Source organism: Aegilops tauschii, chromosome 5 (genome assembly GCF_002575655.3).
Source record: "Aegilops tauschii subsp. strangulata cultivar AL8/78 chromosome 5, Aet v6.0, whole genome shotgun sequence".
NCBI lineage: Eukaryota > Viridiplantae > Streptophyta > Magnoliopsida > Poales > Poaceae > Aegilops > Aegilops tauschii.
The window spans coordinates 46413588-46436906 of NC_053039.3; the positions used below are offsets into that span (position 1 = coordinate 46413588).

At 42.1% G+C, this 23319-nt stretch overlaps 2 protein-coding genes across 3 annotated transcripts; both read left to right on the top strand.

Annotated features, from left to right (window-relative positions):
* The first annotated feature begins 6879 nt into the window (after positions 1-6879).
* Positions 6880-13053, top strand: LOC109783474 (importin subunit beta-1). Its single transcript, XM_020342080.4, has 3 exons — positions 6880-7097; positions 8569-10982; positions 12707-13053. The coding sequence occupies exons 2-3, from the start codon at positions 8593-8595 to the stop codon at positions 12804-12806; spliced, it is 2490 nt and encodes an 829-aa protein (XP_020197669.1). The 5' UTR covers positions 6880-7097; positions 8569-8592; the 3' UTR covers positions 12807-13053.
* A 405-nt stretch (positions 13054-13458) lies between these two features.
* On the top strand, positions 13459-19273 carry LOC109783472 (uncharacterized). 2 transcript variants are annotated; one of them, XM_073498589.1, is made up of 9 exons: positions 13459-13699; positions 14116-14208; positions 14303-14406; positions 14628-15060; positions 15910-16373; positions 16465-16559; positions 17431-17545; positions 17849-17932; positions 18582-19273. In XM_073498589.1, the coding sequence occupies exons 5-9, from the start codon at positions 16344-16346 to the stop codon at positions 18771-18773; spliced, it is 516 nt and encodes a 171-aa protein (XP_073354690.1). In that variant the 5' UTR covers positions 13459-13699; positions 14116-14208; positions 14303-14406; positions 14628-15060; positions 15910-16343; the 3' UTR covers positions 18774-19273. The 2 variants fall into 2 exon arrangements, with proteins under 2 accessions (XP_073354690.1, XP_045084251.1); XM_045228316.2 differs by lacking the exon at positions 14628-15060.
* The last annotated feature ends 4046 nt before the right edge of the window (positions 19274-23319 follow it).

Consider the following 23319-nt stretch of genomic DNA (forward strand, 5'->3'; position numbering starts at 1 on the left):
TTAGATCAATTCATTCTATAATTTGATAGCTATTCGCCAATTTCAGCAATGATCCCATCATTTTACTATAAGCTGGGGTGCCTATGATTTCAGGCGCTCCAGCCATTTACCAAGTTCCTGCCCCTAACTCATTTGCCTATGAAACTACCAACAGCAGTGGCAGCAGCTTCCCCCCTACTCTGTAGCTGCCTATTGGTGCATCTTGGCAGCATCCACCTCCTCCTGTGCAGGGTCAGTAAACACCTAGTTAGGTAAAAAGAGTCCTGCCTGAAAACCTGTGGTTGTGCTGACATGGTCCTCTTTTAGACAGTAGTCATGGAGTGAACCTCATCAAGTCATTAAGATTACTTCCTCTTTTAGACAGTAGTCATGGAGTGAACCTCATCAAGTCATTAAGATTACTTCTTCAAGATAGTAGTTCTTGCTAGTAATTCCATGTTTGTGGCATATGCAAAAGTCGTGTTTTGTTTCAAACTGAAATTTATAGAGGGTTACATAGTGTCAAGGCCATGTAAGGTTTCTTGTTAATGCCCTCAGTTCTTACACTTGGGGGAATTTTTTGTGATGCCTAGTCATGGAGTATCTGTGTTTACTCATCCCAAGTAATTTATCTGTTTAAATCCAATTGGTTCCTGTATTTTGTTTTGTCATGCACATATTCCGGTAGTAGTGCCTGTTACTACATGTGCTTGTAGGCTGCAAGTGTAGGCAATTGTCCTAAGTATTGTTTCTTTCTTGCCAATGGGTAGCACTGTCAGGAATCAAATATTTTAGATCCTCGTATTACTTTTTGTAGGTCAGGAATACGAGGATGTTAAGTAGGTTATTTTTTTTCTTCATTGTTGTCCCAAATTTGTTATCTTGCTCTCACAAATGAACGATGGTATGTTTGTAAGTAGAAAGAAGCAAAGTGCTGTGCCACCGCCTTTTCTGAATAACGTTGAAATGTTCGCTGCAAGGAACCCAATCTTGCCATATACCCTTACTGTAAAGTCTTGTGCGTAAAGGTTGAAAAAGTGAACATTTACAATCTTTTGAATAAGGTCGAAATGTTCCTTCCACTGCGTTTTCTGAATAAGGTTGAAATGTGAAAATTTCAGCCTTTCAGCGAAAATTTCAACCTTTTTCACTGCACGGAAATTTTCAATCTTGAAAATGTTCACTTTGGTATGCTGTAAAGTCTTGGCATATCACTGCTTGACATGTTCAGTGCAAGGAACCCAACAGGCGACATGCCCAGTGACGCATTGGATATGCATAAGTTTGCCAAAGATGCTCTTCCAGATAGAACCTTGGAGGTGGTTGACTCATGAAAATTTAGCCGCACATAGAAATATAGGATAACATTGCAGCAAGTGTCTAATTGACTTTCTGTTCCTCGGGGCATTAAGAATCGGCTGAGAAAATCAAGCGTGCATGAAATGCTGCTGAGAGTATTATACAAAACAATTTGCGGAAGTTTACGTGACGGCAGTCCAATTTGCGTTCTGTTTATTCTCTCTCTTTTGTTGGTGATACGAGCAACAGCTTTACCACAGGGAGCTGGACCTAGAGCAAGAGCGGAAACATAAGAAAGAGCAGAAGGTATATTTGGCCGAGATCCATGTGTACTTGCTTTTGCGAATTTCATCCTTGTGCTGTTGTTCGCTTTGTCTGTAGTAAGCTTGTTCTTCAGATAAAAATAGAAGGATGTCAAAATCATATAGATCAAGTAGAATTTGAGGTTCCAAAGGCTATTTTGCACAGGCAATTGAAATTGTTGTAACTTGTCTCACACAAGAATTTCCCCAGAGCTCATGTGTTCCTTTGCGCTTGTACCCGCAAAAGCAGTACTACAGCAATTGTCATAATACCATATACACAACTTACTACTATTAATTCCGACCAGGCAAATCATATACACAACTTACTACTATTAATAATGAGTAGTGTTAAGTTGCAACCATAAATTCATTGCTTCAGGCAAATCAGTAGACTAAAATTTAGATGGATAAGAAAACAATGTACATGTGGCACTACATGATAGAAACAGAGATTGCCATGCTCCTTGTGCTGCTCGTGTTCCCCGGGAAGAAGGAGGTAATTATGTGTTGCTTGTTCCATGTCTGAAATTCCTTCTGAACTGGTAATTCTACATATGCTCTCTGTACAAAAACTTGCAGGGTAGTCTAGTCATTGAGCTGAGTAAGACAAAGCTCTGGCATTCTTTCTTTAACTAATTCCAAAAACAAGGGCGAAATAGGTATGTTGTGTAGATTTATGAAGGAAGATGCATACGAAAAATGTTAACAAGCTCTAGCATTACACTGAATGTCTAGCTGAAGCTTGCTGTTGACTGATTGACAAAACAGTGTTCATTTTCAATTATCAACTTGTATTTACTTCTGTTGATTCAGGAATTAGGGACATCTATTGATCCTACTCCAGTTTTCAGTTTATCTTCGAATTAGATGAACATACAGTCGCTACATGCAAGATATATACTCCTAAACATTATGAGACCCAATGAATGTTAGTGTATATGTTTTCCAAACATTATCCGGTTTATCCTGTTGAGTCACTACATTGTCAGTTTTTCTGTTATTTTTGTAAGACCCACTGATTGTTAGTGTCAAGGAAGATGATACATCAAGGCATCAATGTGACAGGCCCTGGCTAGGGATTTGAGGGAACCGAGAGGGATTCAGAGATGAAGCGCAAAGGAACAGAGGAATCTCAACATGTCACAGGGATTCACTACTCTCAGAGGAAAGCTTTATTAGAATTTAGGAATTACAAGGAAGCTTATGCCGGCCAGAACATGGCAGCGGCTAGGGTTCAACCCTAATACAAGAGATAAGATATGCCCGCCCTTGGGCTTACACAGCTTTATAGCCAACACCACAGAAACAAGAGAGAAAGAAGATAAACAGTAGGTGCTTGTGCACCCTTGGATTAGAGTTGGACGGTGCTGCAGCGAAGTGGTAAGTGAGCTGCAGGTGAACAGTATAAGTGACATTTCTTCAGAATCTTCAGACTTCAGGAGCTCGCCGGGATTGGGTCCTGACAATTCCCTCTTTCTAAGATCACACTTGTCCCCGAGTGTGTTGCATCATGGAGGCATGAAGGAGATCATCCACAGCTTGGGTATCCAACCGAGGGTTTGAAAATGTAGCATATGTGAAAAATTGTGAGGTAAAATCCGACCGGTCCATGTGTAGCAGAATTCCCAATCAATGTAAAAGCCATGCATGTAGTGTGTATCAGAGTCAGGTTGTAAAGTCCGGTAGAAGGAAATGGCAGAATCCCCTGTACCATGTGTTCCTTTTGCATGTTGACAATGATCTACCTTGAATACAAGACACACTGCATGATAGTTAGTTGGAGTGATGTTTCCAATATGAAATAGAAAACTCAAAGGCATCATTTTTCTTCTGCCAACTACTTGCGGTTCCTTGCATCTCTGAAAACTCTTGCAATAATGCCAAATACTGAACCATGAGTTGTACAGTTTTTTGAAGGTCAGATCACAGAACTTGCAGTTCTTGCCAGAATTGCACTGCATTTGTACATCCTTTTCTAATGAGAATTCATTCACACAAGGAAATAATGCTCTTGTTGTGTAATTGATGTTGGGTATGGACTTGTGTTATTTCCATGGGCTTTCCAACTGCACCTAAAATCTCCAGCCAACTAAGGAAGTAGGCCACTGCAACCTTACTTCACATTTACTGTAGGTGAGTAGCCATGTGACCTTATCATATGTACAGACCAAGCACATCAAGCAATGTTTCTACTCTAGTAGTTCATAGCCTGCATATGGGACAAGCAACGCTGATTTCTACGGAGTATTGACACTGCAATGGCATTAAGGCAGGTAATCCCACCAGCTGGAGTAGTTTGGTGCACAGATGGACGAGGTGGTGGCTGATGGTGATGGTGGGATCCGGTCCGGTCATGACCGCTCTCGTGCTTGGAGTTGCCGACCTCCTCGACGAGGCCCAGCTCTGGCTCGCCGCTGCTCCGGTTCTGGACAAGCAGCGCTGCTCCTCGCCGTCGGAGAGCAGATCGACACAAAATCAAACCTTGATGTACTGCATGCAAAACCGTTTTAATCTCTTGCGTAATCAACACCCAGCCACGATGCATGCAGTGGTCCTTTCCTTGCGGGCGCCTCCTCTTTCTGGTTTTCGTGGGCAGCGGTACGAGGCTAGAAGAGAAACGAGGAAGGAATTTAATGTATTGTGCCTAAGACTTTTAGGAATACTCTAGTTGTCCATACACCTAGACGGAGGGAGTAGTATGAAACAGACTGTTACTATATGGAATCCTCGCCTCAGAAGGTCCTCTCAGTCTCAGGGAGGGACCTAAAACAGGTTGAAATGAGTACTTGAACTGAACCACTCAACAAAGACTACACCCATTCAAAGGAGAAATGCAGAATAGAGGTAAACTAATACTAGCTATTGTCTGGTTCGACAAATCCCAAATGCATCACAGTGGTTTAGGAAAACATACCTTTTAGTTAGAGAATATAATAACTTCTTCTGGAAGAATTGGCCGGAAAATACTATCAACAAATCAATCTGACCAGATGGCAATGTCAATGATATCATCAAATGGGAGCTATTGAGTCCCAACGTTGAGAGGCAAGTTAGGCCTTGCAATATGTTCACCAGAAAAAGAGTGACATCACAAAAATGCAAGGGACATTGCTTTGACCTACTTCATACTCAACCTTGGTAATAAGCTACAATGAACATTGGTTTGATTGGCCAACATGATGGCCTAAGTACTGAGCTGAATCTGATGGTCCTCCCTGGTTCGATACGAAAAGAGAAGAATTCATCTGAAGCTTTTCCAGTTTGAAAGATATGGTGGAGTCTTTGTTGCAGAATGGTACCAAAATCATTTTAGTGCAGTTTAGCGATAGAAACCTTGTTTTCTACTGAATTTCATTGATTTTTTTTGGCGGAAATGGGTGTAGTCGATGCAGATTGACAGCTTGAATGTGTACCAAGGGGACCATGAAATATTCGATTTCAACAAAGTAGAGAATCATCATAGCCATATCAAGAGTACATAGCAAGCTCTAACAAGCATAACTAACACAAAGTAATGCACATTTACTATAGATCAAACCTGATATTTACAATAAATATCATACAAGTCAAATAAACATAACTAGTGACAAGGGTTCTTGCGAATCTATCCCCAATGTTTGCAGAAATGACACCAAGTTTAATTAAAAAAATGCATCACATGCATTGGATACTGTACTTGATACTGTTTGATAATTGCTCCAATTATAGCTAAAACCTTGTGACTTACACAAAACTCAGAGGACATTATATGCATTCTATATTGAAGTTAAATCCAACTAGCCTCACAACCCAAATCACACCCACATTTAAGGTCATTCGCTCACTTTAGAACCCTAACATATCTAAATTAGACAAAAAAACATGCTTGGGTTGTGCCGCACTTGGGGACATGCAGCCCAAATAAGTCGGGAGAACACCACAGGCACGGCCAATTGATAGCACATGAAACAACAACTAAAGCAATGCTCTCTTGAGAGAAAAAAATAAGCAGAGTGAATTAACTCACCTTGTCAAGGAGAAAGTTTCGTCGTTATCTAGAAAATGAATACTGCTACTATGTAGGCAGGTCGCCACCTCCAACATGTAGCGATCGTCACTGCTCGACAAAGGGTAACTAAAGAACTGTGGTTTCACTAACCAAGTTGTGAGAAAAAACAGTCAAGGAAGTATAAACAGTATAACATTCATCTATTTCAGACTTATGAAACTTTGAAATTAACTGTGGTTTTCAGACTTATCCCCTCAAAAAATAATCTATTTCAGACTTATTACGACTTTGCATAAACGAGTTGTCAAAACTGAAGAACAAAACAATGTCACTGAACCAACTCATTCAGCGAGCAAACAAAAACACTATTGCAAAACTTGCAATTCCAGCATATGCTCTCGTCATGTAAAAAGCATCCAAATTAGCAATTCTAGCTGGGAAAAGTATATATTTTGTCCCTGAACTCTTTTAGAAGTATAGAAATGGTCCCTTAACTAAAATATATGCTCAGTCATTGACGTTAAATAGAGTACAATTTCTCCTCAAATTATGTTATCCCTTCTTGGTCTGTCATTGATGAAGTAGCAACTGTTAGTGATGCAGATTAGTGTTTCGTATAAATTTTGGTCCAATATATGTTTAGCTTTGTCTGCCTAAACTCTTCTTTCCACACGGGAATCCTAAGATTTACATGTCTTCAGTAATGGAATGGAAAAAAAATATTCATTGAAATTATGTCAATGACCTGGCTTATTCTGAATCTTGTTCTCTATTATTCAATAATGTGTATGATGCTTTTAAAGAAATGGTTATGATGGCTAATAAATTAATTGCATTGCTTTTATGTGCAATTTGGATGATCGGGTAACCTGGTGGTTTAAAGCTGAAACCTGCCATGGATTGCAATGCCTAGCATTCCATGCCAGATATTTCTTTTGCGACGTATAGGTGTTTCGTCATTGTTGAAACAACAACTGCATTCTACTCTCCCAACTAGACCACTGGTGCTTCAGTTTTTTTTATCAAGGTAATTCAGTTATTATGATGCACAACAGTACAAACGGTGAGTTTACATATATCGTAAGGTTCGGCTATCCATATAATTTTTTTTTTAAGGTTTCAGCTCTGGAGCTAAAAGATTGGAGTTGCAGAGAATAACTTAAGAGGGCTTTTACGTGGGCAGCCCGCATCCACTTGCAGTGGGCCGAGTAGGGAATACCAATGGCAGCTCCGGGTAATTTGGTTGTAGTTGAGGTGGTAAAGGCGTTGTCGGCCGACCTTTATTAGAATTGAATTTATAGTTACTGCGGTGTGGAGTTCCCCTCTCCATCCCGAGCCCGATCCGATCCCAATGCCTAAAAGAAAACGAGAAACCACGCCGCTCGCCGCTCGCCGCCACCGCCTCTCCTCCACCGGGACCGGGACCGGGTGCGGGAGCGAGCGGAGAAGCCACGCTCCGCCGGCCGCTCGCCGCCACCGCCTCTCCTCCACCGGTACCGGGAGCAAGCGGAGATCCCGCCCCGCTGGTAAGATCCGCGCGCCTTCCTTCGTTCGTTTTGCTCCATCTCCCCACCTCTCTCGGCTTTTGGCTCTGGCTCTGGCTCGATCCCTAACCCTAACCCTAGCCCGCCTCCTCAAGCTCCTTCCCTTGGAGGTCCGTCGCCATATCTTCTCGAATCCCTTCGGTCCCGGAGATCCCAAGTTGGCTTGACGCTAGCTCCCGGAAGAAACCCAACTTTTCCCTCTCTCTAGCTACATCCTTGTCCATCACGCATGGGGATGGATGACATTCCTTCCTTCTCTCCCCATTGGAGAAGCATATACAATTATTAATTGATTGATTAATTAAACACTACATGCATTAGATTAGACCCAAAGTCCAGCACAGCAGAATCCCTAAATTTACTAGTCAAAGGGCCTTCTGGTTATATACAGTACATACGTACCCTGACTACGCACACCACACCACACCACGGTGCTACTTAATTTAGTTTCAATTTCATCATCATCATTATGGAACAAGGAAATTAGTTAATCTTGTCTCTTTCTGTTGCTTGCTTGTACTACTTCACCAAGGAATTTATTTACTTTCTCAATCTATATATAAAGAAACACTTTAATTTCGATTAGGTTTTGTCCTCATTGGTTGAATCCATTCTTTCTTTGTATATATCTGCATATATGTACATACGTACAGTTTTTTTTTCTTAATCTGCTGGTTCAGCTTAATATACTATTTTATTTTACATGTTGAAAGAATGCACTGTTCAAAGTATATATATTGTGTTTTCGTACGCTGGTATTATTCCGCTAGCTAGGATTTTTCGCAGTTAATGTTCCAAAGCACTTTTTGGGTATATATAACATTGTAAAAACACACAAAGGCTGTTAGCTAGCTAATCCCAATCTCACCTAGTCACCTTGATTAGGCCCGAACGTATATCCATGCTTCAGTAAGTTCTTGGGTTACATCGGAGCTTATATTAGGACCATGCAGCTTGGTCCAGAAACTCCCTCCTCTCTTTACTCTGTTCTGGTGTCAGCAGTTTTCCTAGTCTTTGCATTTTTACGCTCTTTACCTTACCGTATACTCAGCAGGCTATGTATGAGCTTATATACATGGCTCTGTTCAGCCAGGATTAATTTGGGATAGCTAAATCCCTACTTGCCGGATATAGAATATTAATTAACTAGCTTAGCAATGGTGGTCTATTGGTGCCACTTGATCCTGCTGCTGATTTTTTCTTTACATCCATCCATCCTTATAATTTGCAAGACACATCTCTTGTAGCTTAATAATTTGTAACAGTCCTGTCCTTGCGTGGTTCTCATTGCACAAGTCCAACTAAGCTATATATGTCAAATTTGTCTAGTGGCCCTTTCTTAGGACGGTTTGTGACCGTTTTCTTTGTTAGTTTGTGTGTAACCAGGCTGCTTTCTTTCCCTTTTTTCTATTTCTAACTGAACCATTCTGGATGCTTTTTGCATGTTTGCCAGGACGGACAGTTGATACAGCCAGGTATGGATAATATCACTCCAATTCTAAAAGATGCTCAGGATCCGGATAACAACATAAGGCTAGCAGCAGAAGGCAAACTCAAGCAGCTCCAAGAGCGTAATCGTTCCAACTTCCTCCTGTCCTTATCAGCAGAGCTCTCGAGTGAGGCAAGTCCACCCGAGTGCAGATGCCTTGCTGGCATTATCCTGAAGAACTCTGTGGAAGGAAAGTATTCTGAAGATAACAGCCTCCTCATCAAACAATGGAACAACCTGGATCCATGTATCAAATCCCAGATTAAGGAGTCATTGCTGATAACACTAGGATCTTCGGCTCCTCAGGCGAGGCATGCCTCATCACAGATTATTGGCAGGCTTGCATATATTGAGACACCCTCCGAGAGATGGCAAGATCTCATTGGCAGATTACTGGGCAACATGGCACAGCAGGGTGCATCTCCTACACTAAAGAAAGCAACTCTAGAGGCGCTGGAGTATGTGTTTGAGGAGGAGAACTTGAGGTTCGACAAGGACACAATTAATGGTGTTCTGGATGCCGTCATCCGGGCAATGAACCACCAGGCAGAGAAAAGTTCTGAAGTCCGGCTTGCAGCGGTCAAAGCTCTACGGAATGTTCTTACGTTTGCTAACTTCGCAAATGATGATGATTGCAGAAATCGTATAATGACTGCAATCTGTGATGCAGCTAAACACGACGAAGCAGCGGAGATCAAGCATGCAGCATTCGTCTGCCTTACTGCAATTGCATCCAATTATATTATGGAGTTAGAACCTTACATGGAAACCACACTCAGCCGTACAACTGAAGCTTTGGGCTTGGAAGGAGGTGTGGAAACAGTTGCACTTGAATGTATCGAGTTCTGGAGTACTATTTGTGGAGAAGTGATTGAACTCAGAGAACGAAAAAAGCGTTTTGCTCATGCTATCCCGAGTGCAGATTGTCACTTTACTGAGAAGCCCCTCTGTTTGCTTGTTCCACTTCTGCTACAAACTCTGTCGTTACACCAAGAAAGAGATGTTGATGAACTGAACATCTTCATGAGTTCTGTGGCATGCCTAGGCCTCGTCGCTAGAACTATCGGGGATGCAGTTGTCCCACTTGCAATGCAGTTTGTCGAGGGTAACATCAAAGTGGCAGATTGGCGTAGTCGCAAGACAGCTATTTCTGTACTAGGCGTTATGCTTGAAGGGCCCTCTATTGAGAAACTCGCTCCCGTGGTCGGTTTGTTGATGGACAGGATGGAAGACCCACACATGGAGGTAAGAGGCACCGCTGCATGCACTCTGGGGCGGGTGTTTGAGCTTCGGCATTCTCCAGCTCTTGATAAAAGATTTTTCACAAATGAAGACTTTCCTCGCATCATGGCTGCGTTGTCGAAGAGTGGTAAAGATGTTCCAGAAGTGTCCAAGGAAGTCTGTGGAGCTATATATTTTCTTGCCCGAGGTTATGATGTGGCAATCTCATCTGAGGTGGACCATTCAAAAAAGCGAATCTCATCTGAGCTTTCACCTTTTCTTGGTGGTGTTATTGATGCTCTCCTTTCTGCTTCAGAACTTGATATGAAGACCCCTTTCGGGCTTCCAGCATCTGCATCTGCTTATGGCGCATTGATTGAGGTTGTGAGAGTAAGCAACATATGGGATTTGAAAGCTGTACTAGCTATTATAGTTTTAATGCCTCGTATCATGAGAAGATTAAACACCGCGCTTGATGCCAAAGCAATTTCATCAGATGACAAGACTAACAAGCACGATCTTCAGGCATTGCTCTGTGACGTACTGCACGCCATAATCGAAAAACTGGGCAATTCACTTCACGGGGACAAGGTTAGGGAGTCTGCTCCGTTTATGTTGCTTCAGTTTTGCCGTGTCCTGACCTGCGACTGCTCTACTGCACGTGATAAAGCAGCGCTCACCATTGGTGCTCTCGCTCGTGCTGTCGGTCCAAAGTTTCTGGATTTCATGCCAATATTTTTGCAGTATTACAGTGTGAAGCTGTTCTCCCCAATCTATTTAGAGGCGATTGGCACTATCTTTCATGCCTTGGGAGATGAAATCCTGCCATGCTGTGATCATATGATGGATGTTCTTTACGAAGGTCTCTCACAACCCGAGCTTAAACCTCAGATTTTGGCATGCTTTGGAGAGATTGCTCTTGCTATCGGCAAGATTTTTGAGGAGAAGTACCTGCAGGCTGTTAGGAAAGAGCTGAAAGAAGCTGCTAACCCAAGATATTATGATGAGGATAAGGTTGATTACGGTAACCAGCTTAGACAGGGAATATGCAAGGCTTACTCTGGCATATTGAGGGGTATAAAAGACCGAAAATCTGGGTTGAAGGTAGCAGCGGATCTAGTTGAGTTCATTGAAGCTGTCTCCGAGGACAAGAGCAGGTGCACATGATGTTCAATGCCTTCTTTTTGGTCAACTGTTCCATACGATTAACATGGCATCATTTTAATTAGTTACCTTGCTCTTGTTTCTTATATGGGCGACTGTCCCGTACAATTATTTGCACATGCCATCATTCTAATTAGTTGCCTAGCTTGCTCTTGTTTCTTATATGGGTGGCTGCTCCACATGATTATTCGCACATGCCGCCATTCTAATTAGTTGCCTTGCTTTTGTTTTTTATATGGGTGACTGCTCCATAGGATTATTTGCACATGCCACCATTCTAATTAGTTGCCTTGCTCTTGATTCTTGTATGGGTGACTGCTCCATATGATTATTTGCACATTACCATCATTTTAATTAATAGGCGACATAGCCCCTAATTGCTCTCCCATAGTGGTTACTCGGCAAGGGTCTCTATAGTTGCCCTTCTACAACAAGTTAGACTTCTAACAGTGTAGAGCAAAGTAGATAGTATGAGATAAAATGAAGAAAGGTTGGCAGACCAGGCAATTTAGTACTCCCTTTGTAAAGAAATATAATTACTTTTAACAGTGTAGAGCAAAGTAGATATTATTAGATAAAATGAAGAAGGTTGGCAGACCAGGCAATTTAGTACTCCCTTTGTAAAGAAATATAATTACTTTTAACAGTGTAGAGCAAAGTAGATATTATTAGATAAAATGAAGAAGGTTGGCAGACCAGGCAATTTAGTACTTGTTCTGTGAAGAAATATAAGAGCGTTTAGATCACTACTTTAGTGGTCTAAACGCTCTTATATTTCTTTACGGAGGGAGTACTAATAATCTGGAAAGAAAGGAACCCTGTTCCTGTTTCTCCCAAATAGACTTTTAAAAGGTTGGTGGACCAGGCTTTTAAATGTCATTTGCTGATATCAGCACTTTCTTTTATTAGTATAAAATAGCTAACTAAGCCGATCAATCAATAGAGAAAAATGCACGAGTTGAAACCAGAAAGCTATGCAGTTTCAGTTCATTTTATAGTGAAACAGTAATGTTAAGACACATATAGAAGTTGATATTCATTAATTTATTGCTCGTCTAAAGCACCTTGAAGCACACACTGCACTTTGAAATGTGTCCTCTAGCCAGGTGCATTTTTATTTGGCTGTTGTGTTTTCTGGAGCATTCTTATCTCAGGATTACAACAAGGAATGTCGCAAGTTTCAACATTATAATTTCCTCATAGTGATTCTACTTGTTAAATTTGTCGCCTGTGAGGAACTTTCACTCTCTTAAGCTATATATGGGTACTTGGGTAGTCTTTCCTTCCCATGCAGTATTAGTCAAGTATTCCGCTCCATTACATGGGGTCATCTCATCCAGTCAATAATCCATCCCTTTTATCTTGTCAACTTGCTACCTTTCATGTAGCTCAATAATCAGAATCTCTTTCGGGACTATTATTTTCGGTCTAGATGCAAAGGATCTTCAAAGAAGGGGGTTGTTGACTGAAAGAAGAAATGCGTCTGTGGTAGAGTACTTGTAATGAGTAAGACTGTCATAAAAATTGGGTGGATACCTTGTTTTATTATAGAAGCTGAAATGCAGGAACTATTTACTTTGTGAAACAAAATGCACAATCTGCAAACAAAAGGAATCCCTTTCTATCAGTTATTCCATGTTTTATAGTAGTATATAGTTTCCTCTTGCTGCTGCTGCTTATATGATTATGTTGTGCATCTTTGATTTCGTTGTTTCAGGGGTACAAGCGTGACATACGCTGCAGTTGATGTGTTGGATCAGTTTGGTTTCACGGCGGAGTCATGGAAAGAGGGACTGATTTCGGAATTATGGAGGTAGTAACATATATGAGGAGGAACTCGTTCTGCTTCTTTTTGGCAAGTTGCCACAGATGCATGGAAGGACAGCAACATGTGTGTGGCGTTGGTAGTATGATGATGTATTTTGGTGGCAATTTAACTTATAAACCTTGAAGAACCGCTAGGCAGGATGAAGCCAGCCATGTCGCCTTTAAATACTTGTGCCACCGCATGTAAATTCCTTGTCCCGCCAAGGGCATTTTAGTCATTTCACCTTTGGGTATAAATCCCAGTAGCTCCCGTGCAATGTAGAACCCTAGCCGCCTCCCCATCTGCCGCCCCGCCCGACCCACTCACCCTGCTGCTCCGCCCGTCCCGCTCGCCCCCTTCCCAGCCGCTCGCCCTGCCCGTCCCGCTCGCCTCCCCCTCCTCGTCGCCCCCTCCTCCTCCCATCGCCGCCCCTCCTCCACCGCCCCTCCCCCACCCCCTCCCCCCCTCCCTAGCATCTCGTCCGCCCCGGGTGCGGGGGCGAGCTGCTGCACCCACTCCTCTCCTCCAACTCCTCCAACTCCCCCACCCCTCCTCCAATGGAGAGAGGCGTCGTGCCTATTGCCAAGACGGGACATGGGGGTGGAGGCGCGGGAGAGAGCGGGTGTTGCTGAAGAAGCTGGGGAGGCAAGACGAGGGCGGCGTGGCGTTCCGTGGCCGCGGTGGCCGGAGGGGCGGCTCCACGTCGCGGTGTATGAGGTGCGTAGAGGAGGATGCCGCGGCAGGTTAAACTCTTCTCGCGTTGTAGAGCAGTCCGCAGTGTCGTCACGGTCGTCCTTGCCTTCGAGCCATCCGTGACGCCGTCGTCGTCGCCTAGAGGACGCTGGTAGGAAGCAGCAGCTCGCCGTTTCCTTGGTCCCCGCCGACGCCAAGCGAGAAGAGAAGGTGAGATCGAATTCGTCTGATCTTTCTTTTTCCCTGTCCCTCCCATGGATTTTCCCGGATCTTGGTGAGCTCCTCAACCACCAGATTTTGCGTGTTCTGTGAATCCAATCCTTCCGCCTGCAGGGGGTGCTTTGGGGTTTCTGTAGGGACGAGGAGAGGATTTGTGATGCGCATCGCCGCCCCTCACTGTTTCTCTCGACTCAATCTCATTTTTTTCTTCTAAACAGTCAAATTGCCAGTTAGTTTAGCTGTACTGAGCAACAAAGAAAAATGTGCAGGCTTCTCTTTGTATCCCATGCACGTGTGCTGTAGTTGTAGCAAGAAAATTCTTCGGATTTCCCTGGCAATCTGTCAGTTTAGCTTCAGGCATTCCTTTGTATCATTCAGACTTACAGTAATTTTCTTACTTTCTGTAGGCACGTGTGCTGTAGGTGTAGCAAATTGGACAAGCTACACCGCTAATGCCGGGTGTATGGAGCTCAGGAAGGCTATCTGCAACAAGCTTCAGGGTACCTGCACACGGATGCATTTCTTATTTTCAGAATATCCATATTGAATAAGTAGTCTAATTGACTTTCTTGTTGCTCGGTTATCGATATGCAGAGGATAATGGTCTAACCAATAGCCCAGATCATGTGCTAGCGACCAATGGGGCTAAGCAATGCACTACACACGCTGTTCTTGATGTTCTCTCATGTGGTGATGAGGTAAAGTTATCATCTTTGTATATCACAATTTTTTAGGATAAACACTTTTCATTCTAGATTAGATAATACCATGAAAATAGCAGCACCAAGTGTTTATCATGTAGTCCTTTTTGTTGTTCCATGTTCTTAAAATTTAGCAAACTGCTTCATTTTCTTTTAAACTGCAATTTTTGTTTGGGTCTTCCATGCTTTGTCATTAACTCATGATGTGGATGATGCAGCGCCATGGATTAGTCCCTGCTGTAGGAGAGAGAGAAGATGAGAGGGAGAGAGAGAGAAGGAAGGAGAGGAGGGAGAAAGAGAGAGGAAAGAGTAGCTGGAGGTGCGTCGACCGGCGTCGGCATGTGCTGGCAAGGTTGGGCGGGACCGGGCGGTTGGGTGCGGCTCCGTGGTTTCAGATGGGGCACCGTGGGGAGCCAGGGAGGCGGCTTGGCCCAGCCATGGCGTTGGTGCTGCGGAGCGCCGCCTCGCGCTACTTCGTCGTCGACACTACGGGCTTCGCCACCGCCTACGCGATGCCGCTCTAGGGGGATCAGCAGCAGCCCCCCTTGCTGTAGGGGCCCAGCCAGCAGGTCGGGGCCAAGCTGGGGCCCTGCGCCGAGTGCAGTGCCACCGGCACCAAGAAGTGCTCCGGGTGCAAGCGCATGCATATTGGTGCGCCCCCATCCCCCGCCCTCGCCCCCCTCCCTATTTCTTGGTATGCCATGGTTGTGTGCGTCATGATCTTGCATTGCCGCCGAGTCCCTGCGGAATCGTAGCGCCCCCTTTCTGTAATTCGTTGCTTGATGCGTGCAATTGTGCCGGGATCCTCCACCGTTCTTGGCCCTACCCCCGGTGTCCATGAATGTTGATTGTGATTTCTGTCGTTTCTTTGATGCTTTGGGAAATTGGGTCTTACCTTACCCCTGTTGTCCATTATTGCAAAATTGTGATTTTGCTCTTGCTTCTTGGATGCTTGGGTAATTCGGTGTTTAGGTTCAGTGATTTTAGTGGTTCTTGAGGATCCAAGAAATACATAGTAGATGGAACCTCTGTTCTTGTGAGGTTATTGAGTGGTGATCATGCGGTTTGGTGTTCTCGTGAGATAAGTGCCTTCTTGCGGGCCCCTTGTATCTTATTTATGCGATTTGCTGCCTCGTCTTCTGCTATGCGTTTGCTCACTGTGTTTGTTCCTAGGCGAGCCTCTCTCTTTTTCCCATGCTCTTGACCTGCTCGATAAAATGCTTGTGTGGCTGCAAGCTATTTTCTGCCTTGGGTTAGATTCCTTTTGGTTTTTTGACAAACATGTGAATTACTCCTGAGTGAAAAAATGGAGGAGAAGAGGAGAGGAGGAATTACTTCGTATGTTTACGCATCATGAAATTTCTAAAGTTAGTTTACAACTTGTTAGTCAATTTTGGTTGTCTTGCAAAGTAAAAAAATCAAGTAAATAATTTGCTTATTCGCTAAGTAAATTGGTATTCTGTTCGTTGGGTCCATCTAATCACTTTCTCATGCATCCAGGTCGGCACTGCTGTTGTCACCGGGCAGAATGGCCGACTGGCCATGGGCAGGCTCAGAGCCCTCTGCGAGCAGGTAACTGAATTTTCTGACCAAGGAGCTTTCTAAACCTATAAAAAATCATTCTGACAGTTGCTGACCGGTAAATATGTGGAACTGTTTCAGGTGAAGAAGCTTAATTTCCAGGGGTATGAGGTGATTCTGTTCGTCTCCGGCGCCGTTGGCATCGGGAGGCAGAGGCTCAAGTACCGAAAGCTCATCAACAGCCATGTTGCAGAGAGTTTTTTCTGACAGCAGTTTACTGACGGTCATTGCCTCTGGTTATCGTCACTGCTTGTGTGCTGATAATTCTCCTTGCTTGAAGTTTTGCCGATCTGCAAAACCCACAGTTGGACCTGGATGGGAAGGCCTGCGCTACCGTCGGCCAGAGTGGCCTCATGGCTATCTACGATACACTGTTTAGCCAAGTGGGTTTGCTAACTGTTGTTCTTTCTTTTGTTGTTGTTGTTGTTGTTGTTGAGGTTAACGGTTTCTGACATCAAACTTACCTTACCGCAGCTTGATGTGACATTGTCTCAGCTTCTTGTCATAGATCGTGATTTCCGGGATCCAAGTTTTGGGCTCCAGCTTCATGAGACTGAATTTTGTTTAAGGTAAAACCAGCCAAGCCGGAGATTGCTACAATCCTAATTTCTTTTGCAATATATAGTTGAGAGGACTCGCCCCTGCTACTGTCACTATGGTTGCTATTGCCGATTATAAAAATTTATATTCTTCTATGCTTTAGTGAAGTTGGGAGGAAAGTGTTGTGGAAAGGCAGAAGCTTTTGTAGTTGTGTTGTTCTTAATAATGGCATTGAAGGCCCAAAAACATAGATTTGGACAGGTTTTATCTACGTAAAAAACACAAAAGAAGAGCTGCATGATATTTGTTTCTCCTGGAGTTTCTTCTTATAAAATAATTCAAATATAATTTACACTTCATAAAATATTACATGTCAGACTCTGAAACTTGTTGAAAACAATGTTTGTTTGGTTGTAGAAAAACAAAGCAGTTTTCTGAACCCTGCTACTATCACTATGGTTGCTATTTTCATTTTTGTTGCAGAACAGTTCTCTCATGGTGTTTCTATTAGCTGCGAGGAACGTTGGGCTAGCTTTTGTCTTGAGTCTCTTAGGTGTTATTGAGAGGTTGTACTTGCCAGTGAGCTAAATGGCCCGTTGGAACAATGTGACTGCTTGTTTGACCTTTTAAAATGGTTTGATGGTGCAGATAAGTTTGGTCACAACCCATTGGATTTAGATTTTAGGAGCCGTGTGAAACAATTTCTTAGGTAGGTTTTCTTTTTCTTAGGCAGGGCATATAGGTAGCATGGGAAACAATTTCTCGAGTAGGTTTATTTGTTTGTTATTATATTTGGGTACTTATTTTCTGATGTTTTTTAGGTTCTCTGTATAACATGGTAAAGTTGTTGGTATGATTTTGGAAGCAAGACTGATTTTTTTCTGTCGACTTTGTGGACAGGCTAACAGTGAAAATTTTATTTGTAAAATATGGCGATCCCTATAGTGGTATTTCTGAAGCTTCGCTATGCTTGCTTTCCCACCAACAAGCAGTAATCCAATCACTGGTGCACCAGGTACTATATCATGTGAGAAAATCGAACTGCTCATTCATAAACAGGATTTTCGCTCACATTTATCATGCTTCGCCACTCACAAATAAATACTTGGGCAATTGCTCTGTTTTATATTGCGAGCCTTAATTTGCGGTGGTAGTAGCATTGTTTACGTTTATTTGAAAACCAGCACTGAATCACCATTATGCCTTACAGTTACAGTGGCTCTTTTTTATATTGTATTTGCTGTTAATATGGTATCTTCTAAACTATGTTACAGAATTTTCAGTTGTGTTTATACTACATTCTTTTATAAATTTACAGCGGCCATCCACCAGGACGATGCTGACAGCCAAAAAAGCTCCTTCCCCACCGCTGACAGCCGAAACTGCTCTTGTGCTCATCAAGGTCCCTTTCACCTCTCTAACCTCTGTGTTAACTCCGTCTGGTTCTAGGCCAATTAAGGTTTTTTTGTTTTGTTTTTGCTTCCACTCTGTTTGATTTAAGCGTGGTGGTCAGATCCTCTTCAGATGTCCAGTTGAGACACCTACCCATTTCTTCTCTCTTTTTTCTCTTGAGAGGAGAGGAGAGGATGCTAACTAGCGAAGTACTATACTACTACATTTCAAACCATAATAAGGTCCTTCGGTAAAAACAAAACAAGATTTGCAACGTCGCAGTAGCAAAATTCCAGCATCCACTAGCCACACAAAAAAGTATGAGAGGAATTCAAGGATTAGTTTATTATTAACCTATGTAGTGTATGCACTGGTAGTTGATGGAGTTTCAAGCAACAAGCATGGAGCACCTTCCTCTTTCTATCATGTCACTTACCTGATAATTTGGTAATTCTCTCTATAATGTCATTCATATACCTGATAAAGCCAATTTCTTTGGGGCTCTCTGTCATTCATATGTTCAGTGATGCAATCTGAATTATTATGTAGAGGTTACTCCAGTCCTCACTATTCTTCTATTTGTCTCTGTTTAGTGTTTTACTTTTTTATCAGCGGCATAATAGATAACCATATCTACATTTGTCTCTATTTTCTGTCAGGTTAGTCAATGTATAGGACTGCGCTTTTGTGTGTCCTTTCCTTCAAGCTGTCATTCAGGAGAAGAGAGGAGCGAGGCCTCGATCCAGACTCAGGAGGAGGAGGAGACGAGGAGCAACACCTATTTTTATTGTCCGTCAAGCCCCATTATACTTTGCGGTTCCAGCCACCTGATCACTAACCTGAATGAGTAAGTAGACCATTATATATGATGGTCTTGCTTCCTTTTATGATCATGTATCTGTGTTAGATCCGGTGAGAAAAGGCGGCTTCGAAGCAGAGGATGCGGCAGTGTTGGCCACGTTTGGTTTTCATAAGCTAATAATCTATCCCTTCCTATCTACTTCCTTTGTGTACCACATTGTAACTAATCATCTATGTATCAATAGTAAAGACTTGGGTGTCTGAATATTCTCACAATAGTTGTCTCCCTCTCGCCCTTTGCGTCATTGGCGCAACGAGTCATCTAGTTGGATGAACAGCCAAACTGAACTCGTCTAGTCGTCGGCGTATGTCTATTTGCTAGCTGTTGTTGAGCTTGCAGATTATATATGATTAACCGATCCTGAATTCCTGATTGTGATTGGTAGGGTGTGCTGTCGACCAGTTGTTGGAGCTGGCTGTGCTGTTGGCATGCATGAACCATATATATTACTCCCCCATTGCTAAATATAAGTCTTTTTAAAGACTCCAATGCGAACTACATACGGAGCAAAATGAGTGACTCTAAAATATGTCTATATACATCCATATGTAGTCCTTATTAACATCTCTAACATCTCTAAAAAGATTCCTACTTCCTAGTCTAAGGAGGTTGTTGTTTAGGTGCGTAAATGAGAAACATCTGAAGCACCCCACAACTGTTGGTTGTTCTGTACTGCATGTCGGTGTTTCTCTGTTTTTCATTTTCCACTCTTGGTGATGAGGATCGACCTGGCCGGTATTCTTTCTGAGCTGAGCAGAGCAGTGTGGATATGATTTTCAGGACAGCTTGCTTGTTGCTATATATGCATGGTTTAATTTTCATGACTGAGATGGTTCACTTGTCTGAATCTTCTATATCTTCTTTATTTGATCACACACATGAGCAATTTATTTGTTAATTCCATTCATAGTTACACACGGAATCCCAATTCGGACAGCATCTGCGTGCAAAAACAATATTAAACTAGCAGACGGAGGCACGGCGTCATGCCGCGGCCGTTGTGAAGCGTGTGTATGTGGTTTTGTTGTTTTATAGAAGAAAAGAAGGCGGTGGGTAAGCGAGCTGACAGTTTGTAATGTGCAAGCCAATTTATAACTTAGATAAATACCGAAAGGTATTAAAAAAACACTTCACCCATGGTTACAGTCAGTTATCTTTATATCTTAAATGTTTCACCCAAAGTTGTTCCTACCATGCTCGCCAAAGTTTGAAAATCGTTTGGTTCAACTAAAAGTTGTACGAAATAAAGCTTACTTCGAACCAAAGAAAAATTGTCTATATACATTTTAAATATCTCATTTTACATATAATACCCCATCCTACAACAGATGAAAATTTGCATTAGTGGACGAAGCAAGATACAGAAGAAGGAAAAACACCAAAAAAGTGATTAGAAAATAGAAAGGATTAAACTTTATACAAAGGTCCACTCTTTTAGGCTCAGTGTTGGCAGCCCAATGAAGAAAAAAAACAACTATGTGATTCTTTCCTGCAATGCATACAAATTTTAGTTCACAAAACAGTAAAAACTGAATGAAAAATACTCTAGTAAAAAGATAGAATCTTTGGCATGACAGTGTATTGATGATTTCTTTATACATGATATTTTAAGTAATATTTGTTGCATCCTATAACCCTTAGTCGTGAGAAATAGCACGCATGAGTAACGGAATTAGAGATGCATTATCAATCAAAATCTAGCATAATTCTCACAGTCTAAATGGATACTCAAAGGTACATAATTTTCTTTGATTTGCTTAGTCTATGGTGTCCTGTAGAAAAAGTTGTTAGGCATCGCATCATAATTATCTTAATTTTTTATAGAAAGTAGAATGAGCAAAGAATGCTTACACCTTGTACCACTCATAAAGTTATATGGATAGGGTGTACGTGTGTGCATTTATAGGGGTGCGCGTATTATGTTGTATTGTGTTGGCACTGGTGCTCGTATTTTTCTGGATTTATTTCAGGCGCTCCAAATAGCGTTATAGGGGCATAGTGTACATGCATGTGTTTATAGAGGTGAGTGTTTGTGAGCATCTATGTTGTACCATGTTTAGCAGACACAAAAGAAAGAACCCAGTAGTATCCAAAAAAAATACGTGTCAGTTAGGAAAGCACTTACGCCAAAGTACTTCAAACGCATGGCATCAATGCTCCTCAGTAGCTGGCGATATCCGTTCAGTGAGAGGAGACGTTCTTGTACACTACGAAGGCACTGCAGTGGCCTCGACGATCTCAAGATGTTGTTTATCAGCTTAATATCTCGAAGGTTCTCGTAATTACAGGATGTGCGTACATGTATCTATAGGGGTGAGTATCTATGCATATACGTGAGCATCTGCATTGTATTGTGTGAAAAAAATTAACAAACACAAAAGGAAAAACCGAGTAATGAACAAAATGAAAAACCAATGTCAGCAACTGCATTGACGCTGGTCCACACGGCAGTAAAAAAGTTCAAAAAGAACAAAAGATCGAAGAAAAACCGGTGGACCAGAAAGAAAAAACAAGGACACGTGTCCACGGAGAGAGAGTGCTAGCTAACATTGGGAACTCATGAGAGGAGGCCCTCCTTAGCCACTTTAATTATCTTACATGTGTTTATAGGGGTGAGTATCTATGCATATACGGGAGCATCTGCATTGTATTGTATGAAAAAATTAACAAACACAAAAGGAAAAACCGAGTAATGAACAAAATGAAAAACCAATGTCAGCAACTGCATTGACGCTGGTCCACACGGCAGTAAAAAAGTTCAAAATAACCAAAAGATCGAAGAAAAAACGGTGGACCAGAAAAAAAAAACCAAGGACACGTGTCCACGTCAGAGAGAGTGCTAGCTAACATTGGGAACTCATGAGAGGGGGCCTTCCTTAGCCACTTTAATTATCTTATATATTCAGGGTTTACCAAGCCCATAGTTGAATATTAATTTTTGCCCACTTGTCAGTCCTTTTTACATAGATGTGTATTTCATCTCATTAGTAGGGGAAGAAGAGTACACTACAACAACACTAACACCAAAAAGTTTCAAGTGCAAGTCTGTTAGAGTATGAGATTGGTGTAATATGTTGGAGGATTGTATTGATCCTCTCGGACGAGTATCTACTACCCCTATGAAAACACGAGAAAATAAATCCAAATCATCATCTGGACAATCTAACGATAAAATCTGAAGGTCTAAAACCTCTCAATGCTAAACTAACCTAACATCTTCCGTTCCGGTAAGAAAAAAACAACTAATCTCTTCCCTATTGTTTCTCTATTCAAGATAATTGCTTGACCTGATGCAATAAATTTTCTTGAAAATTGAACCTTCCCGCATATATAGCTTACGTGCAGATGGTATGTCATCATAGTGACTGTATTTATTTGTTTGCTAGGCATAACTTGAGAAATAGTATTGTTATATTACTTGCAAATGTCTTAGTATACTTGCGAAACCTGTTGTACCGTTAGTTGCATCTCTACACTTTGCTCTAGGTAGCATCTATGCATCTCCACACGACATGGCACCAAATGTAACAAGTTCAAATTGTGAATTTCAATTCATTTCAGAATTGTTCTATTTCGTTGCATTAACACAACATAAGAGTTCACTCACAAGATTTTGTTTTGTTGACTGGAAAGTTCATGACAAGATAGTAAACTAATTTTTATTTTCAAAACATCACATGGATGCATCCTATTTCAAAAGTCAGGATTCATATTCTAGATTTTCTTTTAAACAAATCATTCTAGCAGGCATTTTCAGACAACAAGCTAGTATAGTTCAACCACCAACTAAAGAGATGCAATTATGACTTGGAAGCCTGGAGGGATATGGTGGAACAACGAGCTGCACCGGACCTCCGCTGGGGCTTCGACATCTTGGATCTAAACGATGGTATCAGATGGGAGATCCGAACATCAATGCTACAATACAAGGCGTGGCAAAGGATTAGCGGCAAGGTCGTACTGGCACATCCATATTCCAACAATGAAGGGCTCCTTGGCCTCTCTATGATGCAGAACCTGAGGCTGCAACTATTCTACGCGACCCAGAAGGACCACAATGAGGTGTCTCTATTAGGACCGAGAGTATATCGACTGATATGGGGGGGGGGGGGGGGGTGAATGGGAGATTTAAAATTTCTTTCAAAACTTTAAACCTCTCAACAAAAAGCAGCGAAAAAAGAACCAGAATAGGAACACTAAAAGTAAATGAGCACAAACACACGAAGATAAAAAAACTAAACAAGAAGAACTATGCAAAACTTTTGATGAAAACAACGATAAACTTTCGAGTAGTAACAGAGAACTTTCACGAAGACAATGCTGACACATAATGGAAGCAAGACAAACAACATAAGTTGAAAGTATGAACAAAATAGACCTGACGAATAACAATCCTATCAAGAGATGTTCATCAGGACATAGCTCGGTTGAATAACAAAGTAGCGCCAAAGGGTGAGCAGACGAGCATACATACAAACTACTTTGAGAACAACGAATTTAAATATACTAGACAAGATAGACAGGGTGCACATAAA

Excerpts from the sequence above, each read along its gene's own strand:
- LOC109783474 (XM_020342080.4), top strand. The coding sequence starts at position 8,593 with ATGGATAATATCACTCCAATTCTAAAAGATGCTCAGGATCCGGATAAC. Across the intron at positions 10,983-12,706 it reads GTCTCCGAGGACAAGAGCAG|GGGTACAAGCGTGACATACG; the intron begins GTGCACATGATG and ends TCGTTGTTTCAG.
- LOC109783472 (XM_073498589.1), top strand. The coding sequence starts at position 16,344 with ATGGCTATCTACGATACACTGTTTAGCCAA. Across the intron at positions 16,374-16,464 it reads ACGATACACTGTTTAGCCAA|CTTGATGTGACATTGTCTCA; the intron begins GTGGGTTTGCTA and ends ACCTTACCGCAG. Across the intron at positions 17,546-17,848 it reads TCCAATCACTGGTGCACCAG|CGGCCATCCACCAGGACGAT; the intron begins GTACTATATCAT and ends ATAAATTTACAG.